This window comes from Neolamprologus brichardi, chromosome 14 (genome assembly GCF_056152115.1).
Source record: "Neolamprologus brichardi isolate AB-2024 chromosome 14, ASM5615211v1, whole genome shotgun sequence".
NCBI lineage: Eukaryota > Metazoa > Chordata > Actinopteri > Cichliformes > Cichlidae > Neolamprologus > Neolamprologus brichardi.
Window position 1 is genome coordinate 2,976,192 of NC_142117.1, and position 27,511 is coordinate 3,003,702.

At 40.8% G+C, this 27,511-nt stretch overlaps 1 protein-coding gene and 1 pseudogene across 1 annotated transcript in view; one reads left to right on the plus strand and one right to left on the minus strand.

Annotated features, from left to right (window-relative positions):
* The window catches only part of LOC102791002 (sickle tail protein homolog), a 100,889-nt gene that overhangs the window by 22,066 nt on the left and 51,312 nt on the right, over positions 1-27,511 (plus strand). Inside the window, exons 2-7 of the mRNA XM_087850631.1 lie at positions 2,494-2,819; positions 10,323-10,521; positions 14,570-14,768; positions 19,233-19,326; positions 25,989-26,238; positions 26,377-26,653. Of these exons, the coding sequence (XP_087706757.1) occupies positions 2,494-2,819; positions 10,323-10,521; positions 14,570-14,768; positions 19,233-19,326; positions 25,989-26,238; positions 26,377-26,653 (1,345 nt within the window). The remainder of the gene's footprint in view (positions 1-2,493; positions 2,820-10,322; positions 10,522-14,569; positions 14,769-19,232; positions 19,327-25,988; positions 26,239-26,376; positions 26,654-27,511) is intronic.
* LOC148098745 (uncharacterized) lies at positions 7,898-10,137 on the minus strand (annotated as a pseudogene).

The following is a 27,511-nucleotide window of genomic DNA, read 5'->3' on the forward strand; positions in this document are numbered from 1 at the left end:
ACTCCTCTCTTATCTATTCAATTCAATTCAATTTTATTTATATAGCGCCAAATCACAACAAAAGTCGCCTCAAGGCGCTTCATAGATACAGAGAAAAACCCAACAATCATATGACCCCCTATGAGCAGCACTTTGGTGACAGTGGGAAGGAAAAACTCCCTTTTAACAGGAAGAAACCTCCAGCAGAACCAGGCTCAGGGAGGGGCGGGGCCATCTGCTGTGGTTGGTTGGGGTGAGAGAAGGAAGACAGGATAAAGACATGCTGTGGAAGAGAGACAGAGATTAATAACAGATATGAGTCCATAGATATTATCTCTGGTTTTGTTCCATCCTCTCTCCAAACTGCAATGAAAACTCCAATGTTGAAAAGGAATGGTTTAGACGCTACAAATGTGAATAATTTTAGAGCAATTTTAAATTTGCCTTTCCTCAAATTTGCCAAAATTCACAAAAATATAGTAGCTGCACAGGTTCAGACACTTCACTAGAAATAAATTGTATGAACAGTTTCTATCTGGTGATCATTCATTTCATAGTACAGAAATATTTCTAGTAAAAACCACAAGTGATTTTTGTTGCTTGCAGCTGACTCTGGACTCACTATCCTCTTTCTCCTTGACCTTGCAGCAGCTTTTGATACTATCTGCCACTGCATCCTTCCTCATAGATTAACATCTTTTGGCATCAATAACATACCACTCACCTGGTTAACCTCTTATCTCTCTGGTTTGCTTAACTACTTACTCACAGATCACCATCTGCTCCAGTTCACAGTTCAAATGCACTTCCACCAGATCTCCGGACTACAAACTCTCTCACCACTTTTAAATCGCGTCTTAAAATCTATCTATACAGAATTGCACACTCTTCATCATGACTCTGTCTTGGTCTATTTGTATCTTGATTAGGTTTTATAGTTGCAGCAGGTTCTCTCATTGACTAAATGGGATGACTAAGCTGTCACTGTGATTTTGGCTGTACTTTGGTTGTTATGATCCTTGCTGTAACAAGGTAAGATAGACAAGAGCGTTATCGGGGTTCCACTCTGAGCTTCCTGACCTGCTGTCCATCTATACTAAGCGATGCAAGATCAAAGCCAGGAAGATCATGAAGGATCTTTCCCATCCCAACAATGGACTCTTCTCACTGTTGAGGTCTGGGAAGTACTCCCAGACCTCAACAGTGAGGAGGCCAGACAGAGAGAATGAGGAGGAGCTTCTTCCCTCAGGCTATTCGGTCCCTGAATCAGGTGTAGGACTGGACTCTCTCTCTCTCATCACTATACATCAGCAACTGTTTATTCCACCTCTAACTGTTGCACTGCACACTGTTTATTTGCACACTCTCAACTTGCACACTTTTATATTTTCTTAAATTTTTTTTTTTTTGCACGTTCTATTTTTTTAAATATTTTTTTTTACCTTCAATTTTACTGTTAATTTTTTTACTGTTAATTTTGGAATTTTAAATTTGTATATTATGCAAATTTCTAGTTAGTTTCGTTTCATTTCTAGTTTAGTTTTGTTTACTTTTATGTCTATGTTTAGTTTTTTTTTTTTGCACAGCAACAAGCATTTCACTTTATATTGTATTATGTATGATTGTGTATATGACAAATAAAATTTGAACTTGAATTAAGGTCTCTGCTGAATCTACTCTAGTCTTGACCTCTTGTCATATTGATAAACAAATTTCATAGAGGCATCATAGGTCATCAGTGAAGCGAATCACAATTTAAGACTAAAAAACTTGACTGAAGTCAACAATTTAGCAGCTCATATGGCGCCTTTAGCTCCATCGTATATTAGTTCAGAGAGACTTTTTGCCTATTTCTGGAAAGATTTTGAGAGGATGGAACATAAGGAAGCAGCAGGGTATAATGGATAACTATATTTTAAATATTACATTCTATTAGGACTATTAGTTGAATGAACAAAATGTGAGAAATAATAGTGTTTCAAACATTTAAAAAATTACAAGGTGCAGCTGGTTCGCTGTGTTCAATTTAGGGTACTGAACCTGAAAAAAAGGTCCAAAATACTTCGCTTTCAGACTGGAATAGCCAGGGATTTTGATTAATAGATGCCGTGTTCAACTTCCTGAGCTAAAGCCATTCCAACAACAGAGATTTGAGGAAAGACATAAAAAGACCACAGAGACACCACCACCAACAAACATGACAAAAGAATCTAAAGAAGAGCGTTAGATTGAGAATGGTAGCGATCAACTCTGATACACTGAAAATTCAAAGTTGAGAACTCTGTCATGATAAAAGAAATAAAAAAATAACTGTCTACAAATGTCGACGTTGGGTTACAAGCATTTTTAATTGGAGACAAATCTTTTGTAGCACAGCATACTTTCTTTTACATATTTCTTGACAACTAAATAATGTTAAGCTGAAAAAAGTCATCCTGTCATATAAGTTTTGTTCTCCTGTAAATCTTCGTTCTTCTACCATCACTCCTTTTTCCTCTCATCCTTCCAACTTAGATCCAAGTATCTCCCCTTCGAGAGCCTCGTCTGCCTCTGCTGTGGGGGACAACAGCATAGACTGTCTGCTACAGAAGAAAGAACACACCTCCAGAAGCCTGTTGTCTAACCCTGACTTCTCCTACAGTCCACATCGATGCTCTCCCAACACCTTACCTCGAAGCTACCCCACCAATAACAGCAGCAGCAGACACAGCCAGATGGACAGCCTCATAATGCAGCACATACATGTGGAGAGGAAGAAAGAGGTCCTGGACCATGTGAGGCAAAAATATCCTCAACATAAAACCATTATCATAGGACATCAGGACTGCACAAACGAGCAGGTAAGATTTGTTCATCAGTAGCAGTGTTTGAAAAATGAAATGTGGAGCAAATTTATGACTATTTTTTTATTCATTTTAAGGCCAGCAACAACCTGTTTTCATTTTAATGATCTTCTAAGCTTTATCAACATTTTTGTTGCTGACAGACATTTATCAGTTACTGTTTTGTATTTTCTTTTTAAAAACGACGTATGTGTGTTGTTATAGTGGTAATGCTGGAGGGGCATGAGGTGTCTTGTAGCTTGTCATAAATTTCACAAGTAGTACTACTGCCTCTCCCAGTTAGACCGGTACAGCCAGCATTATTTGCTAAGGTGGAGTTGTGTTGTAACAGCAACCGGTGGAAAGGGGTGGAGTTTGTCAGTGCACCTGATCCATGCAGAGAAACATGCAGCATGTAGAAACTACGACGTCTCAAAAGTCCGAGAAAAGAACTTTAAAACTGCTGTGAAACCGCAGGACTTGGTTTTGACCCTTAGAGCTAAGTTACAGAGGAAGTGCTAAAACTCTAAAGCGGCACTGCTGACACCAAGCATCTCCTCCAGGTAAGTTCCTCTAATTTATCTGTAAAGACCAACAGTTCCTCTGAGCCGCTCTTTTTCTACTACTTAAAGGACAACTTAGTGTAAAAGCAGCCAAAGCGATTAGCAGGATATGAACTTTACATTAGTGTTCAACTTGTGATAAACAAGCTCCCGAGTGTTTGGAGCCGGCTCAACAAGCTGCTCCATCAACGCGTCATTATGTGTCTGCGTCTGATGTCTGTCACTGTTACGTCAGCATGTGACGACAGCCAACACAAACAGAAAGGAAAGGTGCCATCATTTAAGGTATTCAACGTTCTGACCCAGCACTGCTGTTGTAGGCGAAGAGTCCACCAGGTGAAAGAACTAAAAGAACCGATAGATTTCGTAATATCTATTTTCCACACGCAGTCATTAAGAAAAGTGACTCTGCACATTTGTGCAGGAATGAGCATTCCTCACAAGTTTGTCTGTTTGCGCTCAGATGAGTCATAATAGCCATAACAGCCTGCTGAAGCAGTGAGCCCGGGATTATGATTATTGCAGTGTACTGTTAGCTGTATGGGGAGGTTTTTATTTTCTGTTCCAGTAAGTGGGGGCCACAGTAAGACATTACTGCCCTTTCAACCTACTTTATTTTCTTTTTGAAGCTGCGGTGTGTTTTAAACATGTCTCTCTTCAAATTTACACCTATGTGCATTAGAGACTCTGCACAAACTAATATACATTCACAAACAAATAATTGTGTAATTATTCGCTATTGAAATATCACAACTTTGGAATATTAACAGTCTCATAGCAATTATATCTGCCATTTTTTACTTTAAATTTTAAAACACAAAGCCACAAGCTCTTATTGGTCATATTGAATTATTATCTTTGTGTGTTTTTGTGTGATTTCTATCTTTGGCTGTGTGCCCTGCTGATGATGCAGCTGTCTTTCTTTAAATAGCTGGGATGCAGGTTGTTGCCTGTAATGTGAGAGAGACAGACTGATGGTTAAACCTTGATTATGTCCTTCCTTCTAGACTACTCTTTTGTTTCCATTGAATTTTATTATAAGTTTTATTCTATTGAATTTTAATAATTATAAACACTTTTCTGTGGAAAGGGTCAGTCCCAAATTATTTTAAACATGCTAAAATAGCCTTGCATATTATTTGATCTCATTTTAAATTACATCACAAAAGGGAATCTTGCCTTACAAGACTTTTTAATGATGTTTTATGTATTTCTTATTCTGTCTCCTCTGATGTCCTGGTGTGCTTTTCTCTCTCGTGGACCCTGAAATTTTAATCTCCTATCTTGAGCAGTCATTCGATTATTAAAATAAATGTCATTCATAACACAGTCATACAAAAATAACATTGCCCCATTCAGGGTTTGAGTCTGACCTGCAGCCTCGTCTCACTCTCTGAGAATTTCACGTAGATGAAAGAAGTTCGACGATTGTGGGTTAACATAAGATAACAACTGTATGCAGCCAACAATGTAGTTTTATGTTGTCTGCCTTTGTCAATTTTGATATTTTTTTTCTCTTTTGTGTTATGACTTTGTTTGTGCTGCTTTGGAGGGGAACCGGGACCTGTGTCCAGGTGAAACTGAGAAGCTACCAGAGGCTAGCTTCTAGGCTGTAGGGAGACTCCCAGTACCTGCGGCATGATAGTGTTGGCTTCCAATGTTTTCAACTGAAAATACATTGGGTACTGCCACATAATCGCTATTGTCCCCTAAGATAAGTCAGTAGAGTAAACTATGACTTCCCAGGTTGCTTTGACACAGTGCACCAAAAACCCTGCGCAGAAACAGCTAGTGGCACACAAAGGAGAGGCATCGAGCTGACTCAGCCTCTGAACTCCCAGATTCCAATGTCATCTGGCAATTACTGGATAAACTAACACACAATCCATAGAGGCCCCCAGCTTGCAGCCCCCAGGAGACAATGGTTCTGGTGCCCTGTGTGACAAAGTGGATGAGCAGTCGTAGAAGTATTGACTTTTTGCACATTAAGCACATTATTCTCTCCATATATTTATTTACTATGATTTGCTATAGTCAGAATAACATTGCTGCACTGACTATCCCGGGTTTGTTTGTGTAAACACTATGTTGCCAGCAAAATCAAACATTCAGCAAATTAAAGCAAATATTCAGTCACTTTGTTACTTTATGTTTCATTATGTTGTTAATTCATTAAGTTATGAATTAACTTAATTGTGCATACATACATTGTTTCTTTGTTTTCGGTCTTCACGTAGGTCAGGTGTGGGGAAGGCCCGCCCAGACAACATCACACCATTATTGTGAATGTAGCAGCTAATGGACTGTAGCTAGATAAAAGATGAATAAGTACTGCAAGCTGAGCAGATCTCAGGTGGAATGTTGAGCCATGACAGAGCAGATTACATGGAGAAATGCATGGGTTGCTGTCCATACAGAGCAACAGGGGAACCATAGCTGAACTGAGCAAAGAGTCCAGAGTGTGGAGAAGTAATCGAGTAAATTAAAAAGTGAACTCTGGAGTAGGGCTGTTCAATATAACGATATATATATATAACGATATATTTATCTATCGTTTCATTTTACGCTATCATTTGTTTCAGGGTGTTGCAAAATAAACTGTTTACAGCAATATTTTTTCATGGTTTTGATGGTCACTGTAGTGGCTATATTAATTTCTTAAAGTTCTCTCTTTCTCTTATATTTAATATAACCACACTACGGACGGACAAGCGCCTGTTTTTATGCGTTGTGGTTAGCAACAACGACGGTAAAGAATAAAGTTACGTAGAAACCAAGCACACCATTGTTTTTCTTGTGACATTACCAATAAGTTTGATGTGTCACATGACCCTCTTCCTATTGAAAAATCAAAAGTTGTATCCAAGATGGCCGACTTGTAAATGGCCACCATGGTCACCACCCATCTTGAGGAGTTTGCCCCCTCACATATACTAATGTGCCACAAACAGGACTTTAATATCACCAACCATTCCCATGTTATTACGGTGTATCCATATGGCCCACCCTGTAGATCGTTATATCGAACAGCCCTGCAGAACATGCTTATTGAACATCTTAACATTCATGTTTACAAAACACTTTTTGTAAACATTTATCCACATTAATGTGGCCCTGTTACTGAGACTAACTAACTTGTTGACATTGTCCGAGAGGAGCGCTGACCGCTTCTTTTTTACAGTGTTGCCTGCAACTGAGAACAGTCTCTCACACAGAACATGGTTGCAGGAGTGGCCAGATATTTGCAAGCCAGCAGCTCCTGAATGAGCTACAGAATCAAGTGCATGATTCTGTCAGGCAGAAACTCCTCATCTGATTCATCTGTCAAGGACTCATTTTCTTGGGTGGCTTATCTTCACAAGTCTGAGGTGGGGATTGATCATGCAGCAGTCTACTGTGTGGGCCACACCCTCTCTCTGTCACTCTTGGGGAGGCACTTCAATCGAGCATCCAAAGCTGTGGCAATCTGGAGACATTCATTGTTGATAACGTTTTCTTGGTGGGATGTAGGGCTGCTCGATTATGGCAAAAATGATAATCACGATTATTTTCACTGAAATTGAGATCTCGATTATTTGACGATATTTATTTAACAATAACAATGTATTGAATAATGACTTTAAAGATTGTCAAAAATAATATAAAATAGTGCAAATACTGATAACAGTGCAAATGTTTGCAATATAAAAATAAATGAAAAATGTAAACATCTATGTTTAGTGAACTTTGCAGTGTTGCTCTGTGGTGCAGCTACGACACTGTAGCAAAGTTTACACACTGTGTCTACTTGATCCACGTCTGACTCATGAACCCATAATGTTTCCACACCACTCAAGTTTTTTACCTCTTTTCAACCAACAGCAGTCACTCTCCTCTCCAAATAACTTCTGCTTAGCTTTCCGAGCTTCCCTCGGGTCCTCTTAATCAGCGGTCCCCAACCCCCGGGCCTCGGACCGGTACCGGTCCGTGAGTCGTTTGGTACCGGGCCGCGAGAGTTGAGGCTCAGGTGTGAAATGTATAGTTTTCAGGGTTTTTATCGGTTTTCAGCGTTATTTTGTTATCGTTTTTATCGTTTACTCGGTTTTCCTGGGTCTTTTCACGTGTGTTATGAATAAATCTTCTTTTTTTCGGTACCGTACTAGTTTTATTTTGTTGTATTTATCCACGACACCTTAAAGGCCGGTCCATGAAAATATTGTCGGGCATAAACCGGTCCGTGGTGCAAAAAAGGTTGGAGACCGCTGCTCTTAATTGTTGTGACACGTGTTCGAGATGCAGAGAGGTGCGCTCGATTTGCCACACGGAGCAGCCCGAGAGTAAAGCACGAGGGAGGGGCTAATAATCGGCTCAGTCATTTTTAATGATCGTTGAAAGCCCAGATCGTAATCGAGATTAAAATTCGATTAATTGAGCAGCCCTAGTGGGAGGTTTGGTGTTCTTGGATTGCTGTTTTAAAGCTAGTTCACATGATGCAAGTGTGAGAGGGCAGGCAGTACCACTGAGCAGGAAATATAGGATTCCCCACCCAGAATCTCAGTTACATACCTGTAGTGAAAACACACAGACAGAGGAAGAGATGGAAGAAGAACAAAATGGTTATTAAAACAAGAAATGGAATTTCTTTAATCAATGAATTAAAAAAAAATGGATTTCTTTCTTGTGGCATCACCATCACAAGTTTGTGGCTCTGCTGGATCAATGGCTCCTTCTGCTCCCCCAGGGTTGTTTGTCGTGTTTCCAGCTCTGGGGCGTTGGTTGGAATATGTTTGAATTGACCAACAATTTTCTGAAACGTGGACAAATCCACTGTCACCAAGACTCACAGTGATGCAACAAGGCATATGCTCAAATGGCAAAGGTTTAGCTGCAGCTGTGGTGTTTCGTGGAGAATCAATCCCTACAGCTGTGATTTTTCCTTCAGTTTCCCACTCACATGCCATTGTTAAGAAATGTTCAGCACATGCCTCTGCGGAGTGACGCTCCTCCGTCTTCATTATTCTCAATGCAAGCGACTTTAATTCCTATGCGCAGTAATTAGTTGTGCAGTAATGTCAAGATAGTTACTGTTACTGTCCAGTAGTCACCTGACAGGGTGACATGTTTGGCTGCAGCTAAATTCTCTTGTTTTTTTCCTTTTCAGTGTCATAGAGCCCATTAATTTTTGACATTATTGTGCTTGTTGGAGCCTCGTACAATGCATCTCGAAAGGCAACTTGCAAAACCTTTGTAAGGGTTTTGTCCTCGACGATATTAATAGTTCTGCAGTTTGTTGCAATCTACGTGCCAGTTGTGTCTGTCAATTTGTCTGAGGTAGACTTACTGAGGCCCCAATGCTCAGTGAGAGTGGTTTGCCGCAAGCTGGGCGACACGTTAGCCAAAGTGCTAGGAGCATCCCCGAGTAGCATATGCTTTGTGTGATATTTTTACCCTGGAAGTGCTTCGGTAAAAGGAAAATTCCTTCCTGCACAATGTGCATAGTACTTTATGTCGGTCAACTGTTCCGTCTTGTTTTTTTAATTAAAATTTTCTATCAAAAGAGCCAATGTGCTGTTTATCATCTTCCATATTGAGTTGACTGGTTCTGCTGGCCGTTACTACCAGATCAACTGCCCATTTGCGCATGTGCCAAGATAACTGTATTGGAACAAAATGCGTTGACAGGGACATTTCAAGGATTTTGAGTTATTCTGTGGGTGTTCTGCAGATGGTTAATTGCGTTAAAAAATGTAATCAGATTAGTCATGATTAGGGATGGGTATCGTTTAGGTTTTATCCGATACCGGTGCCAAACCGGTACTTTTGAAACGGTGCCGGTGCTTAAACGGTGCTCAAACCGGTGCTTAAAGAATGGAGAACACAAAATTGGTCCAAAAACCTCTCATGTTCAGCTGTTTTTTTGTAAAAAGATAACAATGTTAGCCTTTTCTGCAGCTATGGGGCATATATGGTATCACTCTTGGCTGGAAGCAGTGCTTAAACAATGGAAAAAACACAAACTTTGTCCAAAAACCTCTCATGTTTAACTGTTTTCCACTTTTTCTTTGGTCATTTTAGCCTTTTTGTCCAGGGTGAAGGGAGTATCTGCCATCAAACAAGAAGACAGCTGCATGTAGCTATGATGATGTTTGCTAGTTCACCTTACATGCATTAATGTAATAACCTGGTTAGCCTACTCAACGTAAATTACACACGAACAACATTAAGCTACTCACGCAGAGAAGAACGGCTGCTGCTGCATCATCATCCTCATCATTTCTGCTACACTGGCAGGGCTAGGGGCCAGGACTCTCCTCTTCGGGTTTTTGGGAATGTTGCTAACTCCGGGTCAGATAACAGGCACCACACCCGCAGTAGATGTGCTCGGTGTGAGGTCTCGCAGCAAGCTATCAAATACGGCGCATTTCTCGGCTTTAAAAAAAACGCTATGCGTCGCCAGGTGTTTCGTCAGATTTGAGGTGTTACCTCCTTTGACAGTATCACAGTATCAGCTTAAAGCACTTGTTGCAGCTGCTGACTTTGCATCTTTTGCTGTGAAGTACAGCCAGACTTTTGACCGCTTCGCCTTGGGCATTTTTAATCTGTAGCTCTGCTCTAAAAGAACGTACGTACCTGGACCCGCGTACTATCCTCGGAAACGTAAAATGATTGGCTAGAATCTAAAGTGTATCACAGCTCAGGAAAATAAAGCACCGAAATGTGCGCTGCTTTTCGGTCTGGTTACTACCGTTTATGACAGAACCGGTGCCATCATGGCACCAGATACCGGTACCCATCCCTAGTCATGATGATGGATTAAGCTGCGTTAACGTGTTAATTTTGACAGCCCTAATATATATAGATATATATGTCTTTTAACATAAGATTTGATTAGTAGTAGAAGCACTTTAAAAAAATTTTTTTTTACCATTTTCTCCTCTCTCCCATAATCATAATCTTTTTGCTTTTTCTTTCAATCCAGGTAAGGAGTCCCTGGTTTGTTGACAGTCCCCAAGGTGCTGGTGTCCCACACTTGGTGAAAGAGCAGAACAGGCTGGTTTCAAGTAGCATATCTGGTGGAGAGATGATACCCCTATCTGCTGCCTTTACAAGGGGCTCTAAGGCCAGAGCAAGTCTACCTGTAGGCCGCTCAAGTGGTCAGACAAGAGGTTGGCCGTTAGGTATGTAGACACATCTAAATAAATCTGTATGAAACAGTTTACTTCACATATGAATATCCTGCAGAAGCTGTATGGAAAATATGGTCATGAAAATGCTGTCAGGATCCAATTTATGATAAAATACCATATTCCCAGATCACTTCCATCTCTCTTTAAAACATTTACTTTTAGAAGACATGATGATACAATAAACAGATGTAACAGATGTAACAATGAACTCCTTCCTAAATAAGCATGAAAGTTCCAAAAAATAAGCAGTTATCCAGAACTACCTGTGCACACCTCTCTGTCCATGCTCCTCCCCTTCCCCCTACACAGGGTTTCACGCTGCTATTGCACTTACATACTTAAAGTGACAGGCACCCCTTTTTAGGTTCCAATCCCAAACAGTGACATAACATTACTTTAGGTAAACACAACATATATTTTCATATTTATTAATCCTGAAATGATGACTTATGTAATGAATCTATGAATTGTAAAACAAACATGAACTCAATCGTAAATAAAAATATAAAGCAGACGTCTGGCGGCAACACCCTATAAGCCTACCAGAGCACTGATTTCCACTTCACCTAAGATGAGATGAGTTTAAAAGCAGACGCGGTGGCCTTTTCAGTGGTGGCTCCTAATATTTGGAACAACTTATCTTTTTATAAAGCTTTCCACTTTCTCCATCATTTTAAAAGACTTTTGAAAACCTATTTTTGCTTGCTTTCAGGTTTAGTTGAGCAGAATATCCTGGCTTTTTATTCAATCACAGTTTTATTTACTACTTTTATTTGATTTTCAGTTTATATTATTGTTAATTTAGTGACTGTTTCTATTCAGTGTATATTTTGTATAACTTGTACGAGACTTTGGTCAACAGATGTTGTTTAAAACATGCTATATAACTTAACTTTGACTTGACATGACTTGCGGGTGCACAAAGAAGGACTACACCTTATGCAGAAGGTAGAGTATGAAAAAAAATAATGGATTGCAATGTGGTGCTGGGGGCTCTGGGTGATAAAGTAAAGTTGAGTTGCTAAGGTAAATTGCAAAGAAGGTGTTTGTTATATGCGCTGGACAAAGTAGGAAGTACAGAAAAAGAAAGCAGTTAGCAAATGAGAAGTCAGGGAGATGAAAGAAGTAGACAGTAGTACTGGGGAAATGGGCATATGGCAGAAAGAAGTGACAAAGGCAAGGAAAAAGACTTGAGTGAGTTGTATGTGAGACTGAACACTAAGGAAGAAAAGGACTTGTATCTATTGGCTAGACAATGAGATCAAGCTGTAAAGGATGTGCAGCAGGTTAGAGTGTTTAAGGACAAAGATGGAAATGTGAAACAAGTCAAGCGAGTGTGCCGAGAAGGAGTACGTAGAGGAGTTGATGAATGTGTAAAACTAGGGAGAAATGAATAAATCAGGAAGTGGAGAGGGTTAGTAAGTGGGAAGTGAGGGCAGCTATGAAGAGGATGAAAAATGGAAAGGCAGATGTTTCAGGTGATACCTGTGGAAGTCAGGATATGTATTGATTCTTTAACCAGACTGTTTAACACAGTGTTGTAGAGTGGGGAAAAGAGTGCACTGCTTTTCAAGAACAAGTTTGATACTACAGTTCTGCACAAGGGTGAAGAACTTTACATCCGATATTCTTCCTAACACAAATAAAAGCATTTGTGTCCTCCACTGGAATCAAACCAGCAACCTTTTGCTTGCTAATCAAGCGTGTTAAGCATTACACAGTTGGAGGCATTAGAGTTGTAGCTGCAGAAATCCCTTTAAAAACACGTTTCATTTTATCAAGTTACCAACTGAATTAACATTAATCCTGGCAGCTAATTTGACTGCTGAGGTTTCTCCTAGTAGCAGTGCTGTTAGATAGACAGTGTTGCAGTGGTTAGCTCAGTCATCTCACAGCTAAAAGGCCTGTAGGTCTGAACCTTCCTCAGGTTTTGTGGAGTTTGCATGTTCTCTATGTTCCTGATACTTTCAAATTTCTTATCTCACTGTTTGAAAACTGTATGTTAATTATCAGGTTAATTGATTACAATCAGACGTAACTAAGTATGTGTCACGGCTGGGGCAGCAGTCGTATGGTGTTATGAGAAAAGGACCCAAAATGCACGAACTGGCTGGGGTGCGAGTGAGTGTTTATTTACATTGATGGTGAAGTACAAAAACAGGAAATAAGGAACAGGGAGCTACTAAAGCCTAGCCTGGGAAAAACTAATAAACAACCCTGAAAACATAAGGACACAGGATGATACACAGACACCGGGGAAGCAGGGCAGAGAGACGCGGAGAAACACTGAATAACACAGACGAACCGACAAGGATCACAGGCAGGCTCACACTATAAAAACACACAAGGTAATTAGGGATTGACACACCAGAGGGGAACACAGCTGAACCTAATACCTCAGGGATCTGTCCTGGGTCCAATTCTCTTTTTACTTTATGTATTTCCCCTAGGCCAAATTATTAAGCGCTATAAATATATCTCCTATCATCTCTATGCTGACGACATCCAACTATACTGTTCCTTCAAAATGTCTGAGTTTTATAAATTGTCTAATTTAAGTAATTGCCTGACAGAAATCAACAAATGGTTAAATGACAATTTTCTCCTACTAAACTCTGATAAAACAGAAACTCTAATTATTGCTCCAGACCACATGGTCCCAGAAATTAGACAGCATATCAGCTTCTTAGACCCTTCTGTAAAATCAAGCCTCAGAAACCTCTGTGTCATATTTGACAGCTCGATGTCGCTCGAGCAGCTGGTCCAAAACTGTTTTTATCATTTACGGAATATTTCTAAACTCAGACTAATGGTATCAAAGCTTGAACTTGAGATGATTATTCATGCTTTTATTTCTTCTCGTTTAGACTACTGTAACGGCCTTTTTACTTGTTTTAACAAATCAGCCTTAAATCGTCTTCAGACTGTGCAGAATGCTGCAGCACGTCTCTTAACAGGCACCAAGAGAAGATCGCATATCACTCCAGTCTTGGCCTCCCTTCACTGGTTTCATTTTAAAATTTTAGTTCTAGCCTTTAGGGCCCTACATGGTCAGGCTCCTCAATATTTATCTGACCTGCTGAAACCACATTCATCTTCTCGGGCTTTAAGGTCATTAGATCAGAGACTGCTGGTGGTACCGCGCACTCGTTTTAAAACTCGTGGTGATCGGGCCTTTCAGACTGTGGCACCACGGTTGTGGAATTCTCTCCCACTGTCTCTTCGCTGCACGGACTCCATTGATTCTTTTAAGAAACAGCTGAAGACATTTTTATTTAGAAAATTTCTTCTTATGCTGTATTTATAGTTTTATTGTTTTACATTGTTTTATTTACTGTTATATTGTTTTTATATTCCCATTTCCTGTGTTGTAAAGCACTTTGTGATTTTTATCTGTGAAAAGCGCTATATTAATAAATTTTACTTACTTACTTACTAATAGACACAACGAGACACAGACCTTCAAAGTAAAACAGGAAATTCACAAACTGTTCTACAACACTAACTCAGGGACACAAACAGAGCACAGGAGAGAGCACACTAAAACACTAAACACAAGAACCAAACCCTAAGAACTCGTAAAAAATAAGAGTTAATACAAAACATAAGATGATACCAAAATGAAACACAAAACGCTGGGTCATGTGGACCATGACAGTATGCATATGAGACAAATTGAGTGCATAGGAGAGCTCGTGAATCACTGGGATTTAAATAATCTCTCAACATGAATCTATTCATACTTCACGCTTCACCTGCAAGCTCTTGTGTTGGAGCTTGAAGGTTTTGTTTATAAGCTGTCTGCTTCATAAGCCATTGAGAAGCAAGCACCTGTACCCTATTTATTTTAAAGATTTTGTTGTGGATCAGCATTCTTATGTTGTGTATGGCTAAATATATTAAAATAAACATCAAAAATATTTATTTTAGCTGTCACTCATCAGTTTGTGTATTAAGATTTGAAGATGTTTCAGCACCATCATTGTACTGTTCTGACACAGACTGATGGCCCCTCTTCCTGCCTGTTTGTGTTTGTCAGGTGTGCTGTTCCTGCAGTATGGGGAGGAAACAAAGAAAGTCTGGGTGCCCACAGAAATCAGCAGTCAGGATGCTCTTCGGGCTTTGTTTGTTACCGCTTTCCCTCAACAGCTCACCATGAAGATGCTGCAGTCTCCAAAGATGGCCATCTACATCAAAGATACCACCCGCAATGTTTACTATGACCTGGAGGATATTAGGTGAGGGTGGTACTGAGAATGATATACACAATTATATAGTGTGCTCATAAGTTTACATACCCTGTCAGAATTTGTGACTTTTTTGGGCCATTTTTTTGTTTTAGAGAATATGAATGCTAATGGAAAAACGTTTTAGTCGCTCGTGGTTAGGGGTTGGGTGAAACCATCTATATAAAAATGTATTTATAATCACAACACAAACAATCAGGGGTGTTAAACTAATTCTACATCATGTACACATACAGCCCACTTTGATCTTAAGCAGGCAGCACCAGTGACACTCCCATTTCTGTCAGTGTAAAAAACATTACATATTTAACTGTTTTTTTTACATGATAAAGTGAGAAATGTGTCTGTTAGACTCTTTGGAGTTGGGTTTTACAAAGTTAGAGTGGTTTTGTTAGAGACATAGGTAAGCGTTTTGCAATTTGGAATAGTTTGTGAGAGCTGAAATTTCTTTTGTACTGAATTACACGTTTTTCTCCTCTTTGCAATCTTCTCTGATGAGTGCCAACATGGGAGCTTCAAAACAACTCTCAAATGACCTGAAAACAAAGATTGTTCAACATCATGGTTCAGGGGAAGGATACAAAAAGCTATCTCAGAGATTTCAGCTATCAGTTTCCACTATGAGGAACATAGTGAGGATGTTGAAGACCACAGGCTCAGTTCAAGTTAAGACCCGAAGTGGCAGGTCAAGAAAAATCTTAGATAAGCACAGGTGAGGGATGGTGGGAATGGTCATAGTCAACCCACCGACCAGCTCCAAAGACCTACAACATCATCTTGCTGCAGATGGTGTCACTGTGCATCGTTCAACTATTCAGCGCACTTTGCTCAAGGAAATGCTGTATGGGAAAGTGATGCAGAAGAAGCCTTTTCTGCGCACATGCCACAAACAGAGTCGGTGGAGGTATCCTAAAGCACATTTGGACAAGCCAGCTTCATTTTGGAATAAGGTGCCGTGGACTGATGAAACTAAAACTGAGCTATTTGGAAATAGAAAGAGGCGGTATGCATGGCGGAAACAGAACACAGCTTTCCAAGAAACACACTTGCTACCCACAGTAAAATTTGGTGGCCGTTCCATCATGCTGTGGGGCTGTGAGGCCAGTGCAGGTAATGGGAATCTTGTTAAAGTTGAGAGTGGCATGGATTCCAGTCAATATCAGCAGACTCTTGAGAACAATGTTCTAGAATCAGTGACAGAATCAAGAATTAGAAAAAGTTGCATTTCCTGCAAAAATGCAGTGTGAATGCCGTGTAGTGGAATCTGCTGAAAACAGCTGACGAAGCAGAATTATCTGCTAAACAGAGGTGTAGAAGCTGAACTGCTTGCTGAAGATGGCTGTATTTGAAAGGGCACACTGCAGAGTGTCAAGAAAGCAGTGTGCATGCAAGCAGGGAAGATGTGCGGCAACCGCCACAGGTAGGATTCAAACCTTCATCACTGGGTCTCTCGGCAGCTGCTCATCCCACTGAGCCAAACAAGTTCCAGTCCCAAACAAAGATATGATGAGAGAAAAAATGTGCACTGTGCAGAAAAAGCTGAATTGTGCTGAAAAGAAGTGAATAAGCAGAAGTTTGTGCTGAAAAGAGGTGAAGAAACTGAAATTTGTGCTGAAAAGAGGTGAAGAAGCTGAATGTTCTGAAAAAGAGATGAAGAAACCGAAAACTCTGCTAAAAAGGGGCGAAGAAGCTGAATGTTCTGAAAAAAGAGATGAAGAAACCGAAAACTCTGCTGAAAAGGGGCGAAGAAGCTGAATGTTCTGAAAAAGAGACGAAGAAACCGAAAACTCTGCTGAAAAGGGGCAAAGAAGCTGAATGTTCTGAAAAAGAGATGAAGAAACTGAAAATTGTGCTAAAAAGAGGCGAAGGAGCTGAAAACAGCTGAAGAATCTGGAATTTGTGCTGAAAAGGGGTGAAGAAGGTAGAATTTGTGTTGAAAATAGTTTATGAAAAACTTGAACTGTTTAATGAAAAAAATGTTGCCATAAGCGGGATTCTAACCCTGGCCTCCCACTCTGAAAACAGCTGCTTATCTCACTGAGCTAAAACATGGCTCAGCCCAACAAGCTAAACTGGTGATCACACTGAAAATGTGGTCCCTTTCATCAAATGGGCCAAAAAGTGGCATAAAAAGCTTAATATCTCAAAAAGTAGAAAAGTTGTGAACACCAAAGGACATAGCTGGCATTAGCAGAAATAGCAGAACAGTTTAAAATTTGGATGGTGGCAATCGGTTGAAAACTGAGGGAGTAGTTAAGCGGCAAAGAAACGGAGCAACTAGAATAAGGTAGAAGAATAAAGTTTAAAGGGAAACAGAAACACAATGCCTCACGGCATTCACACAATCAGTGAAGTTGAAGTTGTGCCAGGGCCGGATTTTTCAACAAGACAACGAACCTCAACACTGCTCAAACTCTACTAAGGCATTCATGCAGAGGAACAAGTACAGCATTCTGAAATGGCCATCTCAGTCCCAAGACCTGAATATTATTGAAAATTTATGGTGTGACCTAAAGCGGCTATCCATGCTTGGAAACCATCAAACCTGACTGAACTGGAGATGTTTTGTAAAGAAGAATGGTCCAAAATACCTTCAACCAGAATCCAGACTCTCATTGGAACCCATAGGAAGCATGTAGAGGCTGTTATATCTGTAAAAGGAGGATCTGGGTACATGGTCGGCCCCCTGATCCGACTCATCCTTGCTGCTGGTCCATGGGCCCAGATGGTCCCAGATGGTCATGGCCAGTCCCCACTTACCGCCCGCAGAGGGATGGAGTAGGCTAAACCAGACGGCTCCCCGGCCTAGGTTGGGCGATGGGAGTATGTGGCGGGGTGTGGCTTGCAGGGAGGCTGAGACACACTGGAGCTCCATCAGCCAATTACGTCTCCCCTATTAAAGAATGTACGAGGACATGCGTTGTTGTTTTGTGTGTGGCTGGCAGCTGAAAAGCTGCGGCCGAGTGTTAGAGAAAAGAGCAACCAAATAATGAAGTGTCGAAACTGTAACTATGTGGTCCATCATTCATGTCACACATTTTTCTTTAAGTGCTTCCTGTTATGTATCTTGAAATCCACTTTTTTTTCCCCGGGGAGTCCCATATGTCAACTGGAGTTATTTGTGGGGGGTTTTCTTGCATCCCGAACAAGTTTTGTAGCAGTTTTGGCTGAAATGTTTGTCTCCATTACAACAGAATTGTTCCACTTCTTTGTTTGAACACTGCTGATTGATGCTGTCAATTGCCTGGACATCTTTTATTATATCATTTTTCCTGTTTCATAAAGTTCAACTATCTTCTCCCACAGATCCTTTGATAATTCTTTTGCTTTCCCTGTGGCTCAGAATCCAACATCAGTGCAGCACTGGGGGTTTGTCAGGAGCAGAAACTCACTGACGTTTTATACACAAACTGATTACAAGGAAACAGATCACAGACTGGTTACCTTTATTATTAAAACTTTCATGGTATATAAACGTTGATCATGGTCATTTTGGTAGTTTCTGTTGTCATTATGATTTTAAAAGGGTATGTTTGATAATAAATGGTTTCTCCCAACCACTAATCATGATTGAAATAAAAGTTTTGTATTATCGATCATATTCTCTGGAAAATGGCCCAAAAATTATAAATTCTGCCACGGTATGTAAACTTACCAGCACAACTGTTTATAAACAAATCACAATCCCCTCTGTCCTTTTTGCTCATTAACAAATTCAGATTATCTGTCAATGTGTTTTGTTATATTGCTGTTACATTTACTAAACATGAAAAATTTTGAAAAGATTTTGGTGTCAATTGTAAATTGAGGAAACATTTCTTTCACTTTTGCCATCTTTAATTCATACATAGTTTTCCTTAATCTTGTTTTTAGCACTAAACCTTACATACTCAGTCTGGCAGCTACACTTTTTGCTTCTTGTCAAATTCAAAAGGATTAAGAACCCTGAGACACGACATACACTCCATGTCGTGCTCTAAATGGTTTGTATCCTCCATCCCCTGCTGTACCTAGAGATAATGTCACTCTCAATATCATCTCCTTTCAGTGACAGAGCCCCCACCTTCTACAAAACGACTTCTCAGCGTTTTAGGTTTAGGCAGCAAAAGGAAATCAATTTGCCTCATATATCAACAGTAACTGAATTGAAATAGACAGCGAAATGTTAACAATTGCATGCTGAACATCACAATGATAAACTAAATAAAACTGTTCTCACAAACAAAATTTAGACCACCCCTTTATTTTAAAGTACACGCTGCACAGCCGTGAGACCTGTTTTGACCAAACAACATGTCTGATCCATTTAATGACTACTCAGTGATTTCAGCATACCACAACTTAAGCTAAATGTTTAATAATGCGTTTCACATTGTGGAAACTGATTCAGTATACCTTTTGTAGAACTTGCTGCACACATTAATTTGTCACATCATGCAAATCTGTTGCTTCTAGAAACATCACCCCCAACTCCTTCTTGAAGGCGTATCATAAAGACCCTGAACATGTGTTCAAACATCATGCCAAGTCTGCCACTGTAGGAGGAAAGGTGAGTCAGTCAGCTTTTTTCAATTTAATGCATTGTGGTTTGTTTTCTCCACAGAAAAGGGTACATGCAAAAAGTCATTAATATTTACAGTATATACAAGATCTTTAGTCAAAGGGATAGTTAAACACACTACAAACATACATTTCAGCAGTACTGGAAGTTTGAGCAAAGGTATTCACATCTCTTTGATTTCAGGACACAGCACTGAAAGTGAATATAAAATGCAAAATATTAACAGTTATATGAGAGCCTGGACACTGAACCCGTGTCTGGTGTGGATCAGGCCAACTAAACATAAAGATCAGAAACTTCTAGTCAGGTTGTTAATCTGTCCATCAGAATAAAGGATTAGCTAAATGTATCCAAGCACGGGGCCCATTTACAGAGCTCTAACTGTTTAAAACCTGTGAACTTTGTTACACCCAGCTCAGGGGAAACCAGTGCACAACACAGAGAAAATAAAAAGAAAAGGGAGAATGTCCTCACACTCCCACTCTCAAGGAAAACAAACCAAAAACTGCCACAGAGTTACATGACCAGTCAGTTTATTAAATTCCAAAAGGTAGCGGGCATCAGGGTGAGCATGGCCAAAACAACAAACAAAACTCTCTAGAAATGAAATGAAACTGGCTTACCTACACGGAGAAAACCCAAAAGAAAATGCAGGTCTCTTATCTGCCTCCCTAACCAAAAACAGGAGGAAATAGCTTCGCACCCCTACAGCTACCGAGTAAAAATATTTACAACAAAACTATTCACAACACAGCAAAAACTTCTCATTCCAGAGAACAGATTCTCAGCCACAGCTCATTGGGAACAGAGCCAGGGGGCAGAGCGGTCCTCATTTATAGCCGGCCTCTCCCAGTGCTCCACCAATGGTCAGCCTCCACCTGGAACTCACATATCATCAATAACATAGAATAACACACCACCCTCTGGTGTGGCAGACAACAACCACACAGTACAAAACATGACTCCATGACACTGACTCATAACAACTTATTTGTTGGGGTTTTTTTGCATTTATTCCAAGCCATCTAGTGGTAACTTAAACTGAAAATACGATGGCCTTTCTTACCCAGATATGAGCATATATTTCAAACAACTTACAGTGACAACTTGGTCCTACTCGAATGTGAGGAAAAAGTGACAATGAGAAAGTGATACTTGTCATTTGGTTGTTTTAACTCAACATTATTTTGGTGAAGCCCGAGGAGGAAACCGATGGGAGGACTGTGAGTGCTCAACTAGAGTGGAAAAGTGCTATGAAACTGTCACAATGGCCACGGGCCGATAGCTAGATCGGACTCGATTGCAGATAACCACAACAGAGACGGCTCAACGTTTTGCAGTGTTTATTATTTAGTCAACAAATGAATATGTGGCAGGGTGTCGCTAATGATGTAACCGTGTGACAGCGGGGGTGAACGGGGATCTAGCAGGTTGCGATGGGAACGGAGCGGTTGCGTCTGGGAAGAAAAGAGAACAGGGTTAAGAAGGCGGCAGGTGCAGGGTATCCAAGCAGAGGTGAAACTGACTGATAGCGCTTACTGGTGACCAGCGTGAACCTCGCTTTGAGGGAGAGGCAGCGATAGTCCAGGGGAGTAGTGGAGAGGCTGGCAGACCTGAGTTCCACTGAGTCCAAGGTGGTGAGTGAGGCTGGAGGGCAGGCAGGTAGGGTCTTTGTATTTTTCCTGAATATGAAGATGATCCACGGAGAGCTGAGGTTGAAGGTGATAGCAAAGAAGGTCTAGGGAATCTGAAGCGCATGAAACCAAAGTTAACAAGGAAAAAGTGGCAAGAGCGTAAAAAGCCATAGAGCCAATACCAACGTGAGGTCATTGACGAACTGGCGGTGAAGGAGAGTCTGAGGGGGCCTTAAATCCTCAACCTGATTGCCCTGAATCAGTCTCAGGTGTGCAGGACTGCAGCAGGGATGATGGCTCCGCCCAGGGGTGGAGACCAAGGAACTCAGGTGCCTGATGGAGTCTCCAGATCCTGACATGAAACAGTCCAATTCAGAATGTATTTGAAACAGACAAACAAAACTATTTAATGTCATTTTCCAACTAATTGGATAATTGAATATTGTAAACCGATAAAACTCACAGATGAACTTGGTCATGAGTTCTGCTTCTAGTGCTTTTCTACTCTTCTGGAGCACTTTATACCACATGCCTCATCACACAAGCACTTTATCTATAAACATTTACACATGTTCATACTCCCACGGATGCATCAGTGAACAACTTGAGGTTAGTATCTTGGCCAAGCCAAGGATTGAATCCCCAAGTGGACGAGTACTCATATGATGCTTTTCTACTCTGAGCATTTCCTACTACAAGCCGTATTCATCCAGGCACACACACATTCATACAAGCACTTTTTTTACATTCACAAAAGCTCAGACTTGGTAACATGCCACTAACCTCCTGACTGGTAAACATCAACCTCTACCACACTGAGACGCCTGTTGACTCTGAAGGGTTCTTCTCTTTGTTTTCCTTTCCTGGGCCGCTACTTTTGAGAGCTAATTTCATCATATAGTTTGAGACTGGATATTGAACCACATTTGCTTAATAGATAATCTGCTACCCTGCCCTCTACATATATTTTACTAACAAACTCATAATTTGAGAAAATTCAGTAACTTAACATTGATAGAAGAGAACTATTGCAACAGTATTTGTTTCTGTCTGTACTTGCATTACTCATGAGAGAGAAATGTGTTTGAGGTCCCTATATTGTAGGGTGAGCTAATGTTAGGTTTGGGTTTGTGTTGGAGAAAGTGTAGAGGGAAATAATGGAAGTCAAGTAAGTAGTACTGGATGTCTGAATGGTGAAGTGAAAGACAGTCAGGGCAGAGTCATAGCTGGAAGAATATTTTGTTGTTGCTGGGAATTTGTGTCAACTCAGTTTGTGCTTGAACAATCATCTGTTTGACAGGTTGCTCTCCTTGTGTAACTGGTCTGGACAAAAGGAAAGCAACCTGTTGGATTTTTAAACGTCTGGCAGTTCATCTGTTTTGGCATGCCAGCTCTTTGTAGGTTTAGAGATCAATGCCCTTTTCAAATAAAGACTTGGCTTTGGGTTGTGCCACCTACTCAGTCACACAGACTTATATGCATCTCTTATTTGCACAACAACAGGAATATTAACTGTAGTCATGCAGAGCTAAGTCAACATATGCACACATTATTTATTGTTTCACTTGGTAGTAGGGCTGCTCGATTATGGCAAAAATGATAATCACGATTATTTTCGCTGAAATTGAGATCTCGATTATTTGACGATATTTATTTAACAATAACAATGTTGAATAATGACTTTAAAAAAATAATATAAAGTAGTGTGCAAATACTGATAACAGTGCAAATGTTTGCAATATAAAAATAAATGAAAAATGTAAACATCTATGTTTAGTGAACTTTGCAGTGTTGCTCTGTGGTGCAGCTACGACACTGTCGCAAAGTTTACCCACTGTGTCTACTTGATCCACGTCTGACTCATGAACCCATAATGTTTCCACACCACTGGAGTTTTTTTTACCTCTCTTTTCAACCAACAGCAGTCACTCTCCTCTCCAAATAACTTCTGCTTAGCTTTCCGAGCTTCCCTCGGGTCCTCTTAATCAGCGGTCCCCAACCCCCGGGCCTCGGACCGGTACCGGTCCGTGAGTCGTTTGGTACCGGGCCGCGAGAGTTGAGGCTCAGGTGTGAAATGTCTGGTTTTCAGCGTTATTTTGTTATCGTTTTTATTGTTTACTCGGTTTTCCTGGGTCTTTTCACGTGTGTTATGAATAAATCTTCTCTTTTCGGTACCGGTACTAGTTTTATTTTGTTGTATTTATCCGCGACACCTTAAAGGCCGGTCCGTGAAAATATTGTCGGGCATAAACCGGTCCGTGGCGCAAAAAAGGTTGGAGACCGCTGCTCTTAATTGTTGTGACACGTGTTCGAAATGCAGAGAGGTGCGCTCGATTTGCCACACGGAGCAGCGTGAGAGTAAAGCACGAGGGAGGGGCTAATAATCGGCTCAGTCATTTTTAATGATCGTTGAAAGATTCGATTAATTGAGCAGCCCTACTTGGTCGTGTGGAGAATGGAGAAAACCAATCAGTCTTTACCATGAGAAGATTCATATTTGAGTATTTGTAAAGAAATTTAATATGTAGGATTAAAGAAAAATGGAGGAATCTCATTTGTCCCATTGCACAATTATTTGTCTTATAATTTGGTTTCAGAAATGACTTGTTCACTGACATATTCTCCATTCAGTGATTGACAATAGCAATGAAACTGACAGGATGACTAACACCATAATGTTTTTATATCTAGGAAAACCTTCATCTGATATGTAGCTGCTGGCAGAAACCAAACTTGTGACTACAGCTTGCAGTGGATCGACATTAGTTGTAATGCTGATCATGTTGGCATTGTGACCCATGCATATTCAGCTAAATTTGCTAAAGTCTTCCATGATAGACACACAGATTCATCAGATAGGCTTATATCTGCTATGGCTTTGCAACTTGCACTTCTATTTCTGAGTGCCATTTATATTATATTTACACTTCTGACCTCTCTTGAGGACAAAGAGGCACAATTATACTTTCAACATTTTCAGTGAATGTTTGTATGTGAGATTTTGGGCTGGTGGTTTGGTATTTGGTACATTTTTGTATCGTTTGTATTATTATTATTTTTAATTAGCTGAGATTACTTATTCTTTCTTATACACTATTCCTTTTTCTTAAGACCCAGACTCAGGAATGTTTTTGTTTGTCTGAGTGAGTGATATATATTTTATTTAGGGTGTATTCAGAATTCACAAAAACATAAAATTTCATTTATCAAATGTAAGTACTTTTAAAATTCAGCTGTACACTTCTTGGGGTTTGGTGAAATGATGAAATTTCCACTTGATTTTCATTGGAAGGTTGACTGAGTTTCATTAAAACATTACATGTGCTTTATGATCAAAGCCTGAAAGATGAAACTGACTTGTTGGGATCAGCTAAACACTTGAATTAAATGCATATTCAGACCTGTTAAACAACAACTGGCCAAAAAGGACTCCACAGCAGAAAAGGAAGCAACTCACTCAGAATGGGGCTGATTGAACAAAAACATGAAATTAAACTAAATGAGCAGAAAAAAGTATCATGTTGCAATTGTGAGGGTTACCCAGCAGTACTAGTGTGCACCAGTGAACAACAGTGCTTGGCATCCAGCACCTGAAACCAGTAAACTGCTGTGACTGTCTCTGCCCTGAGATTGGAGAGCACTGAAGGGAACATAAAGGTGCAAAAGGTCAGAGAGATATGAAGGCGCCAGACCGTTTAAAGTCTTGTAGGTGAGCAACAGGATCTTAAAATCTGCTCGAACCGTACAAGGCAACTAGTGAAGAGATTTCAGTACTAGAGTAATGTGTTCATATTTCCCTATTTTGGTTAAAATGCAGGCAGCCACATTTTGTACCGTCCGCAAACCTCTAAAACTTTTCTTCATCAACCCAGAGAGGAGACCATTACAATAATCAATACACGAAGACAAGTGAACATTTTGTGGTCCAATGGCCATCAAATCTGTCTTATCAGCATTAAGAAGCTGAAAATGATCAGATAACCAGCCCCTAATTGCAGATAGACAAGCTTCCAGTTTGGACAAGTCAGCTCAGTTTCCAATGGTTAAAGGATCATATAGTTGCAGGCATCAGCATAACAGTGAAAGGTTACATGAAAACAACATAGAAGAAGACCAAGAAGCAGCAGATAGAGAGGAGACAGTAATAGGCCAGGTACAGAGCCTTGAGGGGACCCCATGCCTCACAGTGCAGGTCTCAGAGAGATCATCTTTAAAACTAACGTTCTGAGATTTCACAGACAGGTAGGATCTCAGCCAGGATACATGCTGATGAAAATGCTGATAAAATGTTCAAGCTTATCCAGTAACATACAGTGATCCACAGTGTCAAACCAGCGCTTCGATCTAGCAGTAATAAAACTGAAGTGCGATCACTGATTTACCAACAGATCATTTACCACTTTGACTAAAGCTGGTTCTGTGGAGCGGTTTGGTCTGAAAGCAGACTGAAATGGCTCAAACTGATTGTTTGTTGACAGATGGTCGGTGAGCTGCGAGAAACAACTTTTTCAAAGCTCTTGGACAACAAAGATAGATGTGACATGCGTCTATAGTTTGCAACTGAGTCAACTGAGTCCAGGCTTTTTCATGATTGTACCACCACTGCTGATTTAAAACAGGCTGATGTGACTCCAGTCATCAGTGAAGTGTTATGGAAAGTGCTCTATCTAGGGATGCACCGATACCACTTTTTTGGAAACGAGTACGAGTACTTTAGAAAATGTGGTATCGAGGCCGATACCAGATACCGGTATCGGTATCGGTGCATCCCTAGCTCTATCCCCCGCGTCTGTATGGCAGTCACAGTCCAGTCCGCACCTTGTCATCATCCAGTCGTGGCACCCTCCAAAGCCTGCAAGGTTCCATGTCTCCACCCACCGGTATCGGTATCTGGCACCGATACCGATACCAGATACCGGTATCGGTATCGGTGCATCCCTAGCTCTACCCCCCGCGTCTGTGGTTCTAAGTTGTGGTGATGGTGCAGTTTCAGAGCACTTTTTTCACTTTCTTCAGATCCCCAGAGAAGTGTTGTATGGCAGTCACAGTCCAGTCCGCACCTTGTCATCATCCAGTCGTGGCACCCTCCAAAGCCTGCAAGGTTCCATGTCTCCACCCATGGCCCGGTCTATGCCCTCCTCCCCTTCCAGGGTGGCATATGGTGGAGGGGGCAGTGGGGGAGTGCGGGACCGCCTTTCGGGAGCAGGACGATCCAGTGCCATATGCACCAGCAGTGCCATCCTGGAGAGGAGAGATGTCAAGCCTGGTGAGATTCCTCCAGTAGGAATGTGCTTTTTAGCTGATTCCTACTGAACAACGAGTCACTACTGCAAGTGTGCTCCACAAGTGTGCTCCACATTCTAAAGTGACAGTGTGTTTATGTGTAAATGCATGTATGTGTCAGATGAGAACGTCGACAGCAGTAAGGTCATGGCCTTGGTGGTGCGTGGAGAAGGAGGACCACATCCAGACTCCTACTGCGCTTCTCTGGAGGATGGAATAGGTCGCCGCAGCATCTCCTCCCAGTGCAGTGCCCCTCCATCTCTCGCAAAAGATGTGGTGAATGTTGGAGTCCTAGGAATCCCAGCAGGGCTGCAGCAGTACCGAGCCTCCATTAAACCCCTGATGGGCTATGGAGAGAGCCAATCTAATCTAGAGGACAGCACCCATTCCCCCCACAGGTATACTTGCCTATTTACGCACATATGCAATAGGAAATGTCTGAAGTTTAATGCTTCATTTCTGCACCATTTGGGTGTATGCAGCAGCCAGGAGGCAACAGTCTGTACCGGTTTAGGTACATGTGTTAGATGTAGTTCTTATAATGGGTTAAAAATGATCATTTTTAGTTGGGCAGCATCAATGACTGTAGAAAACATGGACGATGCGACAGCTCCACAAAAATGAAGCCAAAACGTCTCTATCGCCCCCTGGTGCCTGGCTGCAGTATAGGTCATAAACCCCGCCTCCTCCATGTTAGCAGATGGGACTGGGCTCAGACTAAAATAAATTAATTCTCCTTAGATAATTTTTTTCCAAAGATTCTTTCTTTTGTTTTCAACAGTTCTCATCACGCTGATTGATGTTCAAGGGGTCTCCTTTCCCATAAGTTTGATTCTAATTCCTACCGCGGTGATGTTAAATTGGGGTGAAACGTCATCATAGCAGGTTTGACTGACAGCTGCAGTCACGGAGAAACTTGCGTATCTCTGTTCGGGAATAGCAGATAGAGCGTAGGCTCTGAGAGGACGCCCAGCGTTTACGCTACGAAAACACGACCGAGTGTTTTAACCTGACAGAACTGAGGTGTTCTTCAGTAAACTGGACTACCCGACAGTTTTCTATTGTCATTTAAAAGAAACATCTAAACACACAAAAAACAAACTTTTTTGTCAATGTAATCTTTAGTTCGACATTTTTCAGTAATTCAAATGTAGGTAAATGAGCTGATTATATTATAGTGATTTCTATCTAACATTTACACTCTTGATACCTGCATGCGAAAGCAACTTGGAGTTAGTATCTTGCAGGGATATTTG